This window comes from Carcharodon carcharias, chromosome 11 (assembly GCF_017639515.1).
Source record: "Carcharodon carcharias isolate sCarCar2 chromosome 11, sCarCar2.pri, whole genome shotgun sequence".
In the NCBI taxonomy this organism is placed as follows: domain Eukaryota; kingdom Metazoa; phylum Chordata; class Chondrichthyes; order Lamniformes; family Lamnidae; genus Carcharodon; species Carcharodon carcharias.
In genome coordinates this window covers 89,469,636-89,489,672 of record NC_054477.1, presented here as the reverse complement: position 1 = coordinate 89,489,672, position 20,037 = coordinate 89,469,636, and the positions used below count along the sequence as shown (strand labels likewise).

Genomic DNA, 20,037 nt, shown 5'->3' with positions numbered 1-20,037 from the left:
CCAGGTTCGAGAAACAGGCACTCGTCAGGTTACTAAGAGACAGAGTCCAAAGGGCAAGTTTGATTCATGGGGACTAACATGTTATTCTGGTCATAAAAAAAAGAACATGTGAAGGCTGTATATCTCGGAAGTAGAAAAATAGGTCTGTAAGCATTTGTACAGTTGCACAGCATCGCTTAGAGAAAACTGTCCTGGCAGATCAAGCTAACGGCAAGCCAATAGGTTCTCGTGTTTACCGGTAGAGAAAATCAGAGTGCAGGAAATGAAAGAAGTTTCCTATTTAAAGATAAAATGTCTCCATTTGCTTACAGTGAGGCAGACAAGTCAATTGTCACCCTGAGAGATTTAGGAGTGGCACAGTCACTGTGAATCTCTCTCCAAAATGTTCACTGAATAAAGAAGTACTGTTGTGGGGTATTGATAGAAATTGTTTACCTGTTCCTTTGTATCAGGTTTGTAAATGTGACTTAATCACTGCTCCTGTTATGGTGGGTGTTATTCCTAATTTGCCTATTGAAAGTGTGGATTTCTTGTTAAGACATAACTTGGCTAGGGATAAGATATTGTTGTGTTGAGGATTTCAGGAAAGCCTACGGAGGCTGCTGAAACAGAAATTATGCAGAGAAAGCTGAGTGACCTGAAAGAACTAATTTTTTCTTGTAAACACGCTGTTAAAATTGATGTGCTGACTTAAGATGTGTTAAAAGAGTCAGAAACTCAGCCTGCTCATTTAAAAAGGGCATCGGAAGCATTGGGCTAAGGAGAAAAAGTAAATGGTGGTTGAAGAAATTTAAAATAGCAGGCATTAAAAATGCAAAGCATGAGCAAGCTATGAGAAAGCAGTTAGCAACAGTGCTCAGCTTGACGAAACAGGGAAAAGGCATACTTTGAAAGGAAATGGAAAAGCTGACTCCAGTGTTAACATTACAGAGCTGCAGGAAAGAATATGTACTCTTGAACATAAATTAAAGCTTCAGAATGGGAATGCAATCACTCATGCAGGATAGAATTAGGCAAAGCTCTAGATCTGTGGGATACGGAAAAGCAAGAGATTTGGAAAATTTGTAATTTGAATAAAAACTTTCTTAGCTAAGCATCAAAATAACCTGAATGAAGTTATTAGAGTAGCTAAAGAGGATTTTACTCAGCAGAAAAATGAACTGCTTGCACAAAAGGAAGCAACGTTAAACATACTAGAAAAGAAAAATGAAGGGTTAGATTGTGGGAAAGAACGTAAGATAAAAATTATCCTGAATTTAAGCAAGATGAGATGAATTCAGTTGATGTGAATGACAATCCAGATGTCTGGTTGGCTGAAACTTTTTTCAAAGACTTGGACATTAAAAACACTGCAGACAGGGAAGAAAATGAAGAGCAGAATGGTTCAGAACTAATTTCAATAGGTGAATTCTCTGAAACTAGCACCAAAGAAAGCCCTGATGGCAGGCTTCAAAGGAAAGCATGGGAAATTGCTGAATCCAGAGGGTATGAACTAGTATGACATTGAATTTCTTCTTGCATTCCAGTTTGTACTAGCCAGTGGTCAGAAGCCAGATGGATTGCAAGTAATCAGCAATGTTGTTCATGACAAAGTTTGGTTCATAGATGGACAAAAGAGCTAAACTCCAGAAGTGAGGCGAGAGTGACTGCCCTTGACATCAAGGCAGCGTTTGGCTGAGTGTGGAATCGAGGAGCCCTAGAAAAACTGGAGTCAATGGGAATCAAAAGAAAATCTCTCTGCTGGTTGGAGTCATACCTAGCACAAAGGAAGATGGTTGTGGTTGTTGGTGGTCAATCATCTTAGTTCCAGGACATCATTGCAGGAGTTCCTCAGGGTGGTGATCTAGGCCCAACCATCTTCAGTTGCTTTATCAACGCCCTTCCTTCCATCATAAGGTTAGAAGTGGGGATGTTCGCTGGTAATTGCACAATGTTCAGCACCATTCACAGCTCCTCAGATAATGAAGTAGTCCATGTCCAAAGGCAGCAAGATCAGACAATATACAGGCTTGGGCTGATAAGTGGCAAGTAACATTCATGCCACACAAGTGCTAGGCAATGACCATCTCCAACAAGAGTGAATCTAACCATCACCCCTTGACATTCCATGGCATTACCATCACTGAATCCCCCACTATCAACATCCTGGAGAATACCATTGGCCTGAAACTGAACTGGACTAGTCATATAAATACTACGGCTACATAAGCAGGTCAGAGGCTAGTGTTAGGAAGTAGAGACAGTTTAAGTTATATTTATATTGTTGGTTGTTAGGAATGGGTTTTAGTTTTAAAGTTTAAGTTTGGTTTGTATTTCTGCATTTGTGTGTTACGAAGAGGTCAAGTTGAGTTTTAGTTTCACTTTAAAACGTGAAATCTGGGATTTTGTTTCATTTTTGAGGGAGACAGCAGGTCTAAAGCTGTTTGTATATTTGCATTTCTAATAAGTTTGATGACACCTGAAGAGTAGAAAAAATTGTGCTGTTGCCTTGCAACAGGGGATCAGAGAGATAGCCCCCGCCCGCCCCCCCAACCGCAACACATACTCAGTTGAAAATAGCTGCCAGGGAGAGGCTGGTGCAGAGGGGCAGATAGCAAACCAAAGTTCAGTTGAAGCCAGGACTCCAGAGAGACTGGACACTGGGAGAGGGAACTGCAGAGTGAGAACAGATTTCCCAAAAGACCCAAAAGGTACCAAGGCCAATGAGTGAGGCAACAACAGGGGAAAGTCTCAAGAAGACCTTCAAGTCAAAGTAAGCACAGGAACCTGTTAAGTGAAGTTAAAAGTGAGGAGCAGAAGAAGGCACCAAACTTCAAACTTAAAGGAAGAAAAGCTGCAGGAAGCAGATTTAAAGTGATATAAAGGCTTGTGAGAAGTCAGAAGGTCCAAAGAGACAACTGAAGTTCTGTAATTCTTTGCTATGCGCATGTGAAGCAGTGGTGTACTATGATGGCTGAGTCGGTAAGAGACAGTGCGTGGAAGAAAGCTTGAAGGCATGTGGTACCCAGGGGACAGGAACATCGGAAGAAGAGTTCGAAACCCTGGAGGTGAACCCTTGCAGGAGATGTGTGTGTTCAAGGGAACTACCAAGTCATTCAGTTCAAATATAAACATTCTGTTGGATTTCTTTAAATATGTGTTTAATCATCAGCTTTTTCTGTTTTTATTTAGTTTCAACCATTTTCTGGAAAGTACATTTTAGCCAGCCTAAAACAGGAGTCACGGCTGGTGACACTGGAATGAATGCAGAGGCTGCCGGGTACGGAGGAGGGCTGAGAGCAAGGTCTGCCCCTGTCCCTGGTACTGTGTTTAAATAAATAAAGGGTAATAATAAAACAAAAAGCATTCCTCCAGCCTCACCGCTAACCCCCTCTCACTCCCTACACACCTCCCTATGCCCCATCGTTTACAACCTATGCCAAGCCATGCCCCTCCACCCACCCCTATTTTCCCCATACCCTTATGCCAAGACATGCCCCTCTACACACCACCATTGCCCTGTACCCCAATGCCAACTAAGTGCCAACAAATGTCCCCAATACCCTTTGCCTTTACCCCCTCCATGCCAACTCAACTAGTAACCTTGGACAGCTTTGACACTTCCTGGACAGCTTTGACACTTCCGGGAAAGCTTTGCTTCCTGGACAGCTTTGACAGCTGGACAGTTCCTTAGAAGTTCCTTGACAGCTGGACAGTCCTTTGACAGCTTGACAATTCCAATGAGTTTGTATGTAAAAGGTGCACAATCATATTCACTTTTAACAATCCCAAAGGATGTCCTACCTCTTGCAGAGGTATCCCTGGACCCTATCTCACTCCCTACACACCTCCGAGGCTGATAGAAACTGCTTCTTTAAGTCTGGCCTTGTTCACACTGTCTTCTGGGAATTCTGACCAGCTACCCTGTTGTCTTCTGGGAGATCTAAGACGTTGCACCCTCACATAGGCTTTAGTATTTCCTTAATTGCATCCCTTCCTTTGATCTCTCTATTATCTCAACCAGTCTCTTCTGAAATCCTTTCTTCCCAGAATTGCTTAAATTGTTCTTTACTTTAGCTCTTAACCTTGTAAAAACAAACTTACCCTATCTTTACCCTATTACCTTACATCTTTTTACAAGCTGCATATACCCCCTTTGGACTAAAATAACTCAATTCAAAGCTATTCCTGTTATAGCTTTATGCAAAACTCTGATGGAAGTTCCTCTTGGTTCATTAACATATCAAAACCACTGTTACTGTGCACTTTAGACCTTTGCCATCACTGTAGTTCTTAATCCAATTACAGTGTGACTTCCAGTACATAAGAAAATATGCCAGGGTTATTACCAGAAGAAAAAGTTACAATTTTTTGTTTTCTTGACAACACGCAATCTATCATGTAACTCTTTACATCATACCATGGGTGGGACTGTTCTCCAATTCCACATTAACCCTTACTAACCCGAACACCCTTATACTACACCTCCCCAAGTCGATCCCCAAATATATTTACAATACAATCTTCTTTACTTCCATGCTACCCCTTCTCCCCCTCCCCCATACCCCTCCCCAACTCAAGTCTCTGACTTTAGAAATTCAGATGGTCTGGAGGCTCAACAATTCTTCCAGATCTTGTTCTTGTCACGTTTGGAGGAATGATAGTTGCAGTTGCTTTGGGTTGACTTTGTCGACTTGGCATTGAAATTGTAGTACTTATTGTTTTCGGTGTTCAGTTGTCTCCATTTAATTGGCTTTTCAGGCTCCTTTGAGTTGAATTTCTTTTTATCGACAACACATCCGCTTTGTATGGACATCATAAGAACATAAGAACAAAAGAACTACGAGCAGGAGTAAGCAATTCAGCCCCTCGAGCTTGCCCCACCATTCATTACGATCATGGCTGATCTTATTCCGGCCTCAACTCCAATTTCCTATCCTCTCCCTATAACCTTTCAACCCATTACTAATTAAAAATCTGTCTATCTCTTCCTTAAATTTATTCAGCTTCCCGGCATCCACTGCATTCTTGAGGTAGTGAATTCCACAGATTCACGAACCTTTGAGAAAAGTAATTCCTCCTCATCTCTGATTTAAATCTACCATCCCTTAGCCTAAAACTATGGCCTCTCATTCTAGGATGCCCCAGAAGGGGTAACATCTGCTCCACGTCTACTTTGTTCATTCCCTTTAGCATCTTATATACTTCAATTAGATCTCCTCTCATCCTTCTAAACTCTGGTGAGTATAGGCCTAAACTGCTCAATCTCTCCTCATGAGACAAGCCCCACATCTCTGGAATCAATCTAGTGAACCTCCTCTGAACCGCCTCCAGTGCAACTACATCCTTCCTCAAGTAAGGGGACCAAAACTCTGCACAGTACTCCAGGTGCAGTCTCACCAATGCCTTGTACAGTTGCAACAACACTTCCCTATTTTTATACTCTATTCCTTCAGCAATAAATGCCAAAATTCCATTTGCCTTCCTTATTACCTGCTATACCTGCATACTAGCTTTCAGCAATTCATGCACGAGGACACCCAGATCCCTCTGCACTGAAGCATTCTGAAGTTTCTCTCTATTTAAATAATAGGTCACCTTTTTATTCTTCCGACCAAAATGGATAACCTCACACTTATCCACATTAAACTCCACCTGCCAAATTTTGGCCCATTCACCTAACTGTCCATATCCATTTGTGGATTTCTTATTTCTCCATTGCAACTTACTTTCCCACCTATTTTGGTGTCATCTGCAAATTTAGCTATTGTACCTTTATCCCTGAATCCAAGTCATTAATATAGATTGTAAATAGTTGGGGCACAAGGACCGAACCCTGTGGCACCCCACTAGTTACAGCTTGCCATCCAGAAAAAAGACCCATTTATCCCAACTCTGCTTTCTGTTGGTCAGCCAATCCTCTATCTAAACTAATATATTACCCCTAACTCTGTGTGATCTCATTTTGTGTATTAATCTTTTGTGCGGCACCTTAGCAAAGCCCTTCTGGAAGTCCAGATATACTACATCTACAGGATCCCCATTATCCATTTTGCTTGTCACATCTTCAAAGAACTCTAGAAAATTAGTCAAACATGATTTACTCTTCATAAAACCATGCTGACTCTGATGGATTGCATTTTGACTTTCCAAATGCCCCATTACTACTTCCTTAATAATGGATTCCAACAATTTCCCAATGACAGACGTTAAACTAACTGGTCTATAGTTTCCTACTTTCTACCTCCCTCCTTTTTGAATAAGAGCGTTATATTAGCATTTTTCCAATCCACTGGAACCTTTCTAGAATCCAGGGAATTTTGGAATATTATAGCCAATGCATGCCCTATCTCCACTGCCACTTCCTTTAAGACCCTGGGATGTAGGCCATCAGGTCCTGGGAACTTGTCACCCTTTAGTCCCAATAGTTTGCTCAGTACTTTTTCTCTAGCGATGGTGATTGTTCTAAGTTCCTGCTTCTCTATATCCTCTGCACTACCTGTTACTATTGGGGTGGTACTAGTGTCCTCCACTGTGAAAACTGAGGCAAAATATTGATTAAGCATCACTGCCATTTCTGCGTTCCTCACCATTAACTCCCCGATCTTGTCCTCCAAGGGACTAACATTCACTTTAGCTACTCTCTTTCCTTTTATATACTTGTAGAAGCTTTTGCTATTAGTTTTACATTTTGTGCTAGTTTTCTTTCATAATTTACCTTTGCTCTTTTTATTTTTTTTTAGTAACCCCTTCTTGATCTTTAAAAGTTTCCCAATCTTCCAGCCCGCCTTTGCAATTTGGTATGCATTAGTTTTTGCCTTTAAGTTATCTTTAACTTCTTTGCTTAGCCATGGATGCTTTCCCCCCCCCTCTTACCATCTCTCTTCCTCATTTGGATATATTTTACTTGGGAGGAATTGAATATCTCCTTAAAAATCTGACACTGTTCATCAACTGTCCTACCTTATAGTCTTCCTGCCCAGTCCACTAGGGCCAAATCTGCCCTCATACCTATGTAGTTACCTTTGTTTAACTCCAGAACACTAGTATGGTACTCAAGTTTCTCGTTCTCAAACTGAACTTGAAATTCCATCTTGCTATGATCACTCTTCCCTAGAGGATCTTTTACTATGAGATCATTAATTAATCCCATCTCATTATACAAAACCAAATCCAGAATAGCCTGCTCCCTGGTTGGTTCCATAACATATTGCGCCAAGAAGCAATCTCTAATACACTCTATGAACTCTCCCTCAATGCTACCCTTGTCAATTTGATTAGTCCAGTCTATATGCACATTAAAATCGCCCATGATTATTGCCATGCCTTTCTTACATGCTCCCAGTATTTCCTGGTTTCTCCTGTACCCTACTGCTAAACTGCTGTTTGGGGCCCTACAGATTACCCCTACCAGGGACCATGGGTTCGTCCCGATCCCCCCGGAGGGAACGGTCACTCTGTTCATTCCGACATTGGACACAGATCCACCATGTTCTTCCTGGAAGTTGATGTTGCAAAAATGGAACCTCCATTTCCACTTGTTTCTTAATTTTCCCGAATATTTGTTTACTCTCTTATTTTTCAGTAATTTTACAAGCTGACTAATCTTTTCATTCAGCTCAACACCTACTCTGCTGAGTTCAGTTGCCTTTGTTTCAAAGTTATCTGCTTTTAAAGTCTGGGCCTGCTCCTCCCAACTGTGCATCTCATCTTTCATGTTCTTCTTCAAGTGTTCTATTTCCTGTGAGCAACACTCCAGTGTTCTTCTCAGTTCTCCTTTTCTCTTTAGCAAAGTCATCTTTCATTTATGAAAGTTGCTTCTCCACACTGAACAGTTCTTCCATAGCTGAACCTAATTTCTGTGTGCTATCCTCCAAGCTCACATTCATTAATTTTACTTTGCTAGTTGTTTCTGAAACTCTTCACTCTCTTTGCGAGGACTTCTACTTTCCCTGGCAACTGTTCAACTTTTCCTTGACATTCTAGGTTCTTGCTTTTCATTTCAGTCATTTCATTTTTGCAAGACCTCAATTGCTCTCAGTACGTTTGAGGCATCCAGTGCTTTTTGTTCTAGCGCCTTGAGTTTCAGCGCCAGATTTTCATTTTCTGATCTTATTTTGTCTTTTCTTTCTCTGTCTGCAGAAGAGCTTTGACCTTGTCATTCATTTTGGTTTCATTGTTAGCCAGGTATGTCTCCAGCAAAATCTTAACTTGTTGCAGTTTTTTAATTGTGCTTCATTATCCGCTTGCAGCTTGGAAAGCTCTATGGCTTTTCCTTTCAGTGCCTCCTCTTTTCCATTTTGGTTCTTCATCTCTTCAGACTCTTTCCTGTAGCTCTTGGTTTCCTCCTGGAATATTGAACATTGCTGAGTCTTCTCTGACAACTGGTTTGTCCATTCATTTAAAGTGACATTAAACTCATTTTGCTTCTCTTTGTGACTTTGGCCCAAGGGGTCCTTGTAGAATGGGAAGGTCCTTCAAAGATCCTTTGTGAAACTCAATTGCTTCATCTTGCGCTTTTATAACAGATGAATGAACAATCTAGCTAGGTTCCTTGACTTGCCTTTGATCGGGTCTGGCAATGGACCTTCACATACCCTGAAGGAGTCCTTCAGCCTCCACATCTGAAATGGAGCTTTTTTTTTAAGGTGATCTCCAACTGTGTCTTCAATTTAGGCACACTTTGCCCAGGCTAGCCTTCAATATCTTCAGATTTTAATGCTGTGTGATTCTGGCTTCCTTCTCCAGCTTCTCTAGGATTTTGGGATCCATTCTTCACTGCCACCATGTTGTAAAGTTTTTTGGCGTCTCACTTGAGGCTCAAATGGTTGAACATAACCTGCTTATTGGTAACCCATAACTATATACATAGCCAAGGTAGAACCCTGCATGGATACAGCCTCCATGCTGGCTCCTTCCAGATTATACTGCACACAGCCTACCATCATGCGACTCTCTACATCATACCATGGGTGTTCTCCAGTCCCACATTAACTCTGTAGCTCAAACTTGAAGCTCCCCCAGGACATATGTTGTTGTCAGTCAGATGGCCTCTGATCTGCCCAATACTATGCCAGCCTAACTTGAACAAGCTGCATCAGGACAGTTGTTTGGGGCTGACAGCTTGCTGGTCCTTCAAATGGCCTCTTCACTCCAACCATGGCTATACGATGCGCGAATGTTAACATCTATCCCAGTAAACCTAATGACTAGAAAAGTGGTTAAATTAGGTGCAGTGACCTTTGTGTCAGATTCTCTAATTTGCATTTCTGTTGAGTGCACATCATAAAGTATCCAAAAATTGATGCAGTGTAGAATTACAAAAATTGTTGAAAAATAAATACTGTGCTTAGTTCTCAATTAAAAGAGAGCTGCAACTCTCAGAATGGTCTGCTATGTAAATGCACTAAAGCAATCAGACCATTCAAGTCCCAGGTTCAATTCTAGCCTGTGCTGAGTTGTGGACATCAACCAGGATAGCGATTGGGATGCTACAATTAACCCGTGTCCCAGGGCCAAGAAGAAAACAAGCGGCCAAGTTGTACACTTCTCATTTTTTAAATTCATTCATGTGATGTGGGCATTGCTGGCAAGGCCAGCACTTCTTACACATCCCCAACTACCCTTATGAGGTGGTGGTGAGCCGCCTTCTTAAATCGCTGAAATCTATATGGTTGGATACAGTCGCACTTTTGTCAGGGGGGAAATTCCAGGATTTTGACCCAGCAACAGTGAAGGAACAGCGAATTAGTTCCAAGTCAGGATGGTGTGTGACTTGCAGATCATGGTGTTTCCATGCGTCTGTTGCCCTTGTCCTTTTACGTGGTAAAGGACATGGGTTTGGAAGGTGCTGTCGAAGGAGGCTTGATGCCATGCTGTAGTGCACCTTGCAGATAAATGGTACATACTACGCCAGTGGTACAGGAAGTGAATGTTTAAGGTGGTGAATAGGGTGCTGATCAAGTAGAACAGGGCTGTTGCAAAGTGTGTTGGTATGAACAGGAATGATCTCAGCAGTGATGCTCTACATGTTGAATAGCATGCTGAAATGCAATGTTTAGGTTTGCACATGAATGGCCATTTGAATGATATACCAGAGACCTGTGCATGCCTGTGGATCTGTACTTCAGGAAAGATTAGTACCTTCAAGGCAACAAAAACAAGGCCTCTTACAGCTGTAAGCAAAGGGTTACTGGTTATTAGTTTAGAGCAGTGTTTGTTCTGTGGAAATTGGATGGGTGCCATACTTGCTAATTACATCAATGCTTGTTAATTGCAGTGATATTGTTGAATTGAATAGGACAATTTACATTGAAATAGAACAGTTAATCACAGCAAACTGATCAAAGCCAGGCAAGTAACACAGCAGGACAGGAGGAAGTCCTTATATGGCTAAGCCAATGGAAGACAGCTTGGGAATACGATAACCAACCAATAGCTGATCATGCACCCAACTAACCCATCTGCATCCAGAAGAGGATTATGCATGAGCTCTTTCAAAAACTAAACTGTATGTGATCCCCTGAAAAAGTCCCATACAAGAGGGCTCAAGAAGAAAGACAGAAGAAATGTATCAACGGGTAGTGTTTGAAAAAAGAGAATATACATATCAATGGAAAGAGTCCTGGTGAACCAAGTAGGAAAATCTTGGTCAAAGTTCACTCCTAAGTGATTTACAGTAATCGCCTATCAATCATCTGAGGGGTAACTGCATGACTTAATTAAAACTGCTTTGTTCTCAATAAAGGTGCTGGATTTAGTGTGAGATTGTGTCAATTGTAATTCTCAGTCTCTGAATTTAGAGATAAAATCACCTACACAGAAAAACGGTAGATGCCATAACAAGTGTTACATTCAGAGATTTTTTACCTTCTTTCATAAGTTTTGTAAAACTTAGCACAGCTTCATGTAAAACAGCGGCTCCTGACGTTGGATCAATGCTGCCAAGTCCCCACGCATCACGATGCCCTCCAAATATGACGTACCGATCTGTTACAGCAAATAAAGACACTTTTCTTTTTTTCTTTTTATGCAAGAGCATCTCCAGCAATATCAAGTGACAAACCCTTTTCTTAATATAGATGTGACTTTTGTGTATTCATAAAGTAGCCATGTTTATGCTAAAAGTGGAGACAGTTTACTCTTTGAAACTTCTGTGTCAATGTTCCAGATCAAATGTTAAATAACGTTCTTTGCATCCTAGCCAATCTAACTCCTCTGTTGTACAATTAATTATATATTATTTATCGAAGAAGCCATTGTCCAAAGTGCATGCAACTTTTTTGTAAAATTAATAAATTCCAGCACTGCAGAAACATGTGATCTCAGAAATACAAAAATGCAATAAATTTAAATAATTTTATATTCAGAAATATTCTCACCTGGTTCCACTGCTCCTCGAATCTTGCCAATTACATTATAAATTCGTCTCACTTCATTTCTTGTGTAAACGTGCATTTTGACTTTTCTAAAATTTTAAATAAATCTTTTAGTGTTCCAGCAAAAAAAAGTCATGCATTCAGATTAACTACTCACTTTAGCCCATTTTACATTTCCATATACAAGAATAAAAATACCTGGAAAAACTCAGCAGGTTTGGCAGCATCTGCGGAGAGGAGCACAGTTAACGTTTCGAATCCGTATGACTCTTCAACAGAACTAAGTAAAAATAGAAGAGAGGTGAAATATAGGCTGGTTTAAGGGGGGTGGGACAAGTAGAGCTGGATAGAGGGCCAGTGATAGGTGGAGATAACCAAAAGATGTCACAGACAAAAGGACAAAGAGGTGTTGAAGGTGATGATATTATCTAAGGAATGTGCTAATTAAGGGTAGAAAGCAGGACAAGCAAGGTACAGATAGCCCGAGTCGGGGTGGGGTGGGGTGAATGAATCAAAAAAGGTTACCGCATATCCCCTTATTTATTTGAAGGAAAAGCATCACAGGAATTTTGGTGCTGTCACATAACGTTTGGTATTACCACATTATTTTCAATTTTTCTCATATTACATCAACAGCACTATCTACTGGTACAACACCTTTCGAATCCTGAGAGCCGTCACCATGTTTAGTAGAAGATAGATACCAATTACATTACATTTTTTATTTTTACATTGTAAGAATACAAAATTGGCTACTGGTTGTGTTCTAAATGTCGTTATATTGAGAATATCAATATTATTATGAAGCATGGCAATCTACGATTTGGTGTCCTCGATGCAGCTGACACAAACATGGATACAATACAATGTAAGAGACTAAATTATGAGAGGGCAAGACAGGATGTTGTCAATAATGTAGAATATGCAGGAAAACTGTAGTCTGCTCTTATCTACCAGAAACACACTTACCGTGAGGAATAACTGTCCTTGAAGCCAGGTCCAATGTTGTAAGAAACATTCAGTTGTCCTTTCCATTCACTGGGGGCTGGAACCCCTCCCATGTAACTGTTGAAGAGCGTGAGCAAGTACATTAAAAGAAAATAAGAAGCAACTTACTTTTGCAATTATTCTGTAGACTGAAGCAAGTCCACTGCCAACGTTTGCAATCACAGATTAGTGTAGCACAGAAGGAGGCCATTTAGCCCATCGGGTTGGGCCGGCTCTTTTGAAGAGCAATCTAATTAGTTCCATTGTCCTGCTTTTTGCCCATATCCCTAACAGTTATTCCACTTATCCAATTATCCACCAGCCTCTTAACCAATCATTGCGCAAAAATATATTATCCTTATGGCTCTTTTGCCATTCACTTTAAACCAGTGTCTTCTTGTTTTTGATCCTTCTGCCATTGGAGATAGTTTCTCTCTGCTTACTTTATTTAAATCCTCCTTAATTTTAAATATCCCTGTCAAATTTCATCTAGGCTTTTCTGCTGTAAAGAGAACATCAACTTCTCCTGTCTATCTATGTAACTTCCCTGCAGCCACACTAGTAAGTTGCTTCTGTACCGTCTCCAAAGCTTTCATGTCCTTTGTTAAGTGTGGTGCCATGAATTGGATGCAATGGCCAGAAACTTACCTATGTCGGACAGGCTGGGTGGAAGAGGGCATGGAGCTGATTGCTGCGCACGCCACCATTTTACATGGGCAGGCCAAATAAGGCCCGCCCAGCGTGACGCGCACCCAGTAGTGACCTGTGCGAGCTGGGGTAGGAGGGAGAGTTGGGGCCAAAGCGCAGCAATTTCCCTGAGGCACAGAGCTGCCTCAGGGAGATTAAGTAGATAATAAAAATTTTTATATAATAAAGTTAAAAATTATTTAAGCATGACCCCTCATGTGAGTGTCACATGAGCTGGGATGTGTTTGTGAATTGTGCGAAATTTAATTAATAATTTTATAAAACCTTCAGGAAACCTCAACCCGCCCATGGATGAGGTTTCCTGAAAAACACGAAGGCCTCTTGGGCTCTTTGTCTGCCTGCCAGTCTTAAGGTTGGAAGGGCAGCGTTGATAACTACTTTAGTTGTTTTTTTAATGGCCTTAATCTGCCGTTGACAGTTCAGCGGGCGCGCCGAATGTAATATCTAAATGACGCGCGATGACGTCGGGATGCACGCCTGACATCATCGCCCATCATTTTGCGCGTCGGTGTGTCGGGCCCACCCCACACGCCAACGGCAATATTCTGGACAATAATCCAGCTGGGGCTAAACTATAGCTTTATACAGGTTTAGCATAACTTCCTGGCTTTTGTACTTTATGCCTTTATTTAAAGATTGTCAAGATCCAAAATGCTTTATTAACTGTTTTGTTAACCTGTGGTGCCACTTCCAAAGATTTCTTGCACCTCATTTAAACTTGCGCCCTTCAACATCCATGTTGATATTGCCTGTTTTAATTCCATGGGTTTCAATTTTGTTAACTAGCCTATTATTTGGTACTTTATCAAATATCTTTTGAAAGTCCAAATACACAAGATCAACTGCACTGCTCTTATTCTTCCTCTCTGTTACCTCTCCTTTTTTGAATAAAGATGTAACATTTGCAATCCTCCAGTGCTGTGGCACCACCTCTGTATCTGGTAATTAGCCACAGTCCACAAGCATCTCTCTCTGTTCGAGTCAAGTGGTTATATAGCTTGAAGGGCACTTCAAGCATTGAGCAAAGCAAGGAGGCAGGTCTCTATGAACTACCGCAGATGGTTCAGGGATTGAACCTGTGCCATTGACATCATTCTGCACCACATTCTAGCCATCTAATCAACTGAACTAACTGACCCTCATCCTCTCTATCTAAGGAGGATTGAAAGATTGTAGCCAGCACCTCTGCAGTTTCTAACTTTACTTCCCTCACAACCTAGATTGCACCCCATCCAGATCAGTGATGTGCCCACTTTAAGTACTGCTAGCATTTCTAGTGTTTCCTCTTTGACAACTGTTATGCCATCTGGAATTCTAATAACCTTGGTTTTTCCTGTAGCTTTGGCAAAGTCATTTCCCTGCTAAACACTGGTGCAAAGTACTCAGTAGTATCACAGACATGTTTATTGCATCCACAGACAGATTTTGGTCCCTAGTTAGTTCCCTATTCCTCTGACAATTCTTTTACTATTAATATGTCTGTAAAAGACCTTTACATGCCCTTTTTCATTAGCTGTCAATCTATTCGTCTATTATCTTTTCAGCCCTTTCATTTCCTTTATCATTTCTCCTCTGTATTTTGATATTCAGCTTGATTCTACCTTGTATTATCAAGTTGAAATTAGTAATACCCCTTACTCTGCTTCATCTTACTCTTTATAACAACTTTGTAATTCAGGGGTTTCAGGTTTTTATTACCATCTCTTTCATTTATATGGCAACTTTCATGATCTCAGGACATCCTATGTATTTCAGAACCAATTACATTTCAAGTGTAGTTACTACGTAGAGAAATGCAATAGCCGATTTGCATACAGCAAGTATATGGTGGTCAAGATACTTTAATACTTTTCAAATTTTCATTTTTTAATATTATAACTGGAATTTTATGGGCCTGGAGGCAGGCAGGCTGACAAAATGGCATGGAAAGGTATTGGGTGATGTACCCAGTGCCTTCCTGTCACCATGCTATTTTGCCAGAGGTGAGAAAGGTGACCTCTCACCCGGAGGCTAATTGAGCCACTTAAGTGGCCAATTGAAGACCTTTTCCCATCTCTGATGGCATTTTACCAGTGGCGGTTGGTGGTGGCAGAGGTCAGGAACACATGGAGAGACCACCAGCAAACCTTGGCAGCTTCACAGTCGGCTCCAGCGGGGAGATTTGGGGGGCTGCTCCTATTTGGGAACTCCTTGGTTCATGGAAGAGCCCCTCAATGGCAATGGTGCCCCTGCAGTATTAGCATCGCCTGCCCTCCCTCCTTACTAGGGCAGGTCTGACATCCAAGGTCCAATTTAGTTTGCTGTGAGGATGCATGTCCATCAATGTGCCCTCATCCTCAAGGTGCAGTCGCAGCAATGGCCACTGATAGCAATGGTGCTGCTCAGGCTCCTGAGCTGGCAGCACTCTGAATGGGCCTGCAGCCCTTCGGGGCAAGCTCCCATCCCTAATTTGATGGCAGCCCCGAGCGGTAGCTACTTAATTGCTGCTGTGGACAAAATGCAACTCCAGGTTCCACCACCCACCACAGTGGGTTGCCCACCACTTGGATCCCAGCAACAGGACCCCTGCTGTGTCCAAAAAGTCCTGGCTATTATGCCTGCAGAACAAAAATCTATAATTTCTAGTACTGAACATTATATGACAGAACGATGGAGTCTTTCTGTGATTTTAGAATATTCCTTGAGATGATAATCCTGCTGTATCCTTTGATTTTGAAGCAGTATTTGATCAACAATACTTACAAACACGTGAAAAAATAGTGCAGTAGAATACGAAGCTAAATATGCAAGCATTTTTCAGGAAGTAAATAACTGTGTTTTGGCTTAACAGGAGGATGTTAAATAGCACATGTGTTTGATGGTGAGGTGACAGCACCAGCAGTTCAGCAGGACTGGATAATAAATCAAGAGTGTGAGTTCAAATCCTGCTATGGCGATTTAAGAATTTGAATTCATTTTGAACAAAACTAATATGCATTTTTAGACAACTTACCGCAGCAACTCCTCTGCATCTTTATAGCCTATTGGATGAACAGGAATTTTTGGAAGGCCAATGCCTTCATCCAATCTGAATGCATATTCTGAAGAGAAGAATGGAAAACCAAGTACATTACAAAAACTTTCTTTGTAATACATGTTAAGCTAATTTTGTGCAATCTGATGCTGTAAACATTCCTAAGAACTGGTGTGAAGTATCTACATGTGAATAATATAATTACTGCACTTTAAAATTGCACTGTATTTTGTAATGCTGAACAAGGTATCTCTAACTATCATTATTACCTGAATGTCTACATCAGTCAAAGATCTCATTAATAACATACTTCGAATCAACCATACAATTACCATTCTGTATAGACATATACAAGTCTACAGGGTTGTTGAAAAATTTTAATAAAGACATTTTAAAACATTTGTTCTAAGTAGATCCAAACCAAATCCTAAACGTCTGGTTTTCTATCGCCTTTACTATTTCACTCTTATCTTAGGCTGGCACTTCAAAGTGAGCTAATATAAAGATTAGAACAATAGTTTTACCAATGCTCAAAAACATATCCAGAATTACCTTCTGCACTATTTTGCTATGCACTGCATGCAACATGAATTCAATGTTCCCATACAGTGATCAACATATATATTGATCATTTCCCATTTTCCTTTGAAAGTTACTATTCATTCCACGTCTATCTCCCTTTCAGGCAATGGATTCCAACTTGCAACTTAAAAAATTATCCTCATCTCTCTTCAGTTTTTTTGACAATTATTTTAAATCTATGTCCTCTGGTTCCTGGTCTATTAAAACCCCTCAAAATCTGAGTATCTCTATTAAATCTCCCCTTAACCTTATCTGCTCCAAGGAGAACACCACCAGTTTCTCCAGTCGATCTTATTAACTGTAATCGCTAATCCCTGGTACCATTTCAAGTACATCTCCTCTGCAGCCTCACTTAGGCTTTGACAGCATTCCTAAACTGCGATACCTAGAATTGGACATAATTCTCGACCTAAGGGCTAACCAGTGATTTATAAAAGGTTTGGCATAACTCCTTGCTTTTATAGTCTATGCCTCTATTTATAAAGGCAAGGATCTAATAAGTTTTTTTCACATCTTTAATAAGTTGTTCTGCCACTTCAAAGAATGTGTATGTGAAACCCCAGCCCTCTCTGTGGTGGGCTCTTAATTGCCATCAGAAATGGCTGAGCAAGCCACTGCCTTGTCTCAAAACCACTACAAAGACTTAGTAAGAATAAAACCAGACAATCAGGCACCAGCCTAGAAATGGCAAAGGCACATTCTGACCAGTCAACACTTCAAAGCCCTCCTCACTAACATCCGGGATGAAAAAATGAAGTCCCTCCTCACATGGAGGACACACCCGACTACTCGGCTAAATGGATTAGATAGGGTTCAGGTGAAGGGTGGCTTAGAAATCTCAAGAGTAAAAGTCAAGGCAATAGAACAATATAACAATGTGGATAAGACAGGCAGAGTGTAATAAGAAAGGACGGAGGGTTTAACAGTAATAGTGTATCAGCGAGTAAGTCCATGCAGGAAATAGCAGTAAAGAAATAAAATTTAAAACTCTACCTGATTTTGTGAAGCATTCACAATAAGATTGATGAACTAGTGGCACAAATATAAATAAATGGTTTCAATCTAATCGCCATTACTGAGTCATGGTTATAAGGTGACCAAGGTTGGGAAATAAATGTTCCAGGTTACACAACTGTTACAAACATGCAGGACAGGTTTCTTGTAAGAAACAATAAACTTTATTTACAGACACCAGGTGAGGTTACATGCTTGTCCAAAACCAAGGCTAAAAAGCTCCGCCCCTAAGATTTCCCACGCTTAGGAAGGATTCATCTATACAGTCACATGATCTCCATAACGGTAAGAAATGGTTTAACTTACAACTACTACATTCCTCCCCCTTTAATTTTGTTTTACCCTCTTATTTACAAAAACATCTTAACCCATATTATATACAATTATATACAGTTCATGCCATTATAAATTTAGTCTTTGAGGAGGTTTTCAGATTCAGGTAGAGCGATACAACTCTACAACTGGAGGTTCTTCCACTGGATCGACTTGCACAGGAACTGCAGCATCAGGGACATCCTTAGACAATGGCAGTTCAGAATTATTCACTTCAACAGTGACATCCAGTATGTTAATTCTTTATCGCTCTGGCACCTCAAGGGTCGAAATTATGACTTCGATTTCAGGTGGATTAACTGGCTGTTGGAGTCTCAACTTCTGAGACGATCCACATCTTTCCTAAAATCCTGTTCTTCACTTTGACTTGATATGATAAAGGTCCTGTTTCAGAGATGATTGTACCAGGGACCCATCTCCATCCAGTTGCAAAAGTTCATACAAAAACTGTCTCTCCCACTGTAAACTCTCGATCTTTAGTGTGAATGTCATGATTCCCTTTCTGACTACTCGGTTTCTCTCCACCTTCCGCTCTCAGTTTAGGGAATATTAGACTCAATTCTGTATGAAGTTGGCTATTCATTAACAATTCTGAAGGTGTTAAACCAGTGGTCACATGAGGAGTTGTAAAATAGCTGAACAGAAATCTTGAAATTGATATTTCTAACATTCCCTTTGATAGTTTCTTCAAGCCTGTTTTAAAGGTTTGTACTGCTGTTTCTGCTAACCCATTGGATGAGGGATGATACGGTGTTGTTCTGACATGTTTAATCCCATTTAGGTTCACAAATCTTTGGAATTCAGTGTTGGTGAAAACTAACACAATGGGCTGAATTTTCCCCCCCATCAGGGGCCAAGTTGAAGGGTGGGCGTGCACAGGTGCGCTTCTGATCGGCGCCCCGATTGGGGCGCAGTGCCATCTTACGTGGGCGGGCCAATTAAGGCCCGCCCAGTGTGACATCTGCACAGAAGCGCTATGCGCTCCCTGTGCAGGCGGGGGGGATTTCCAAAATCGAGAGTGCACTCTTTCGTGCATGCGTATGTGCAGCCTCAGGGAGATTGGCTCTAAATGTTAAAAACCTGAAAATAGAAAAATAAAACTTTCCTAAAGTCCCCTCATGTGACACTGTCACATGAGTTGGGACATGTCCATAATTTTTACAAAAACTTAATTAAAATTTTTTAAAACCTACATGAAACCTCATCTCGCCCGTGGATGAGGTTTCATGCTTTTTCTAATTCGCACCAGGGCTCCCGGCCTGCCCGCCAACCTTAAGGTTGGACGGGCAGGTCCTTTAATTACTTAACTGATTCTGTCAATGGCCTCAATTGGCCATTGACAGGTCAGCGGGTGCGCAGCTGATTTTGCTGCGCCCCCGCCTTCCTGAAAATTTAAATGGGGCACAGTGACGTTGGAAGTTCCGCCCGACAACACCGCACGTCATTTTATCCGTCGGTGAGCGGCCCCGCTTCCGCTCGCCGACACATAAAATCCTGCCCAATAACTTCAGGTAAACCATGAACACAAACTCTGGAGCAGTTTTTCAATGGCTGCATACAAAGTAGGTGATCTCATTTCAAACATGTCCATCCACTGATTGTGCACTGATAATCACCAGAAACATGGTATCTCGAAATGGACTTACATAGTCTATTTGTAGTCTAAGCCAGGGTCGACTAGGCCACTCCCATAGATGCAGTGGAGCTGAAATGGGCAACTTCTGCTGTTGCTGACACTGGAGACAGTGTTTAACTATTTATTCTAGACTGTCTATACCTGGTCCCCAGATATAACTTGATGCAAGCATCTTCATTTTCGAAATACCAGGATGTGCACTATGAAGTTCTTCCAAAAATGGTTCTCTTCCTTGCACACAGATAACGACTCTTGCTCCCCATAATAAGGTACCATCCTGACAACTTAGTTCAGATCTACATGGTTTGTGATCTGACACTCTGGTGAAGGGTTGACTGTGCAAATATTGATGGAACTTTTTTACTCCATATACGATAGATAATCCCTCTTTTTAAATTTGTGAGTAA

The 20,037-nt window shown here is 41.1% G+C and overlaps 1 protein-coding gene across 1 annotated transcript in view; it reads right to left on the bottom strand.

Annotated features, from left to right (window-relative positions):
- naalad2 (N-acetylated alpha-linked acidic dipeptidase 2) overlaps positions 1-20,037 on the bottom strand; it is a 485,356-nt gene that overhangs the window by 332,980 nt on the left and 132,339 nt on the right. The window contains exons 7-10 of the mRNA XM_041199157.1: positions 16,045-16,132; positions 12,327-12,422; positions 11,361-11,446; positions 10,849-10,968 (exon numbers count right to left, since the gene is read on the bottom strand). Coding sequence (XP_041055091.1) covers positions 10,849-10,968; positions 11,361-11,446; positions 12,327-12,422; positions 16,045-16,132 — 390 coding nt within the window. The remainder of the gene's footprint in view (positions 1-10,848; positions 10,969-11,360; positions 11,447-12,326; positions 12,423-16,044; positions 16,133-20,037) is intronic.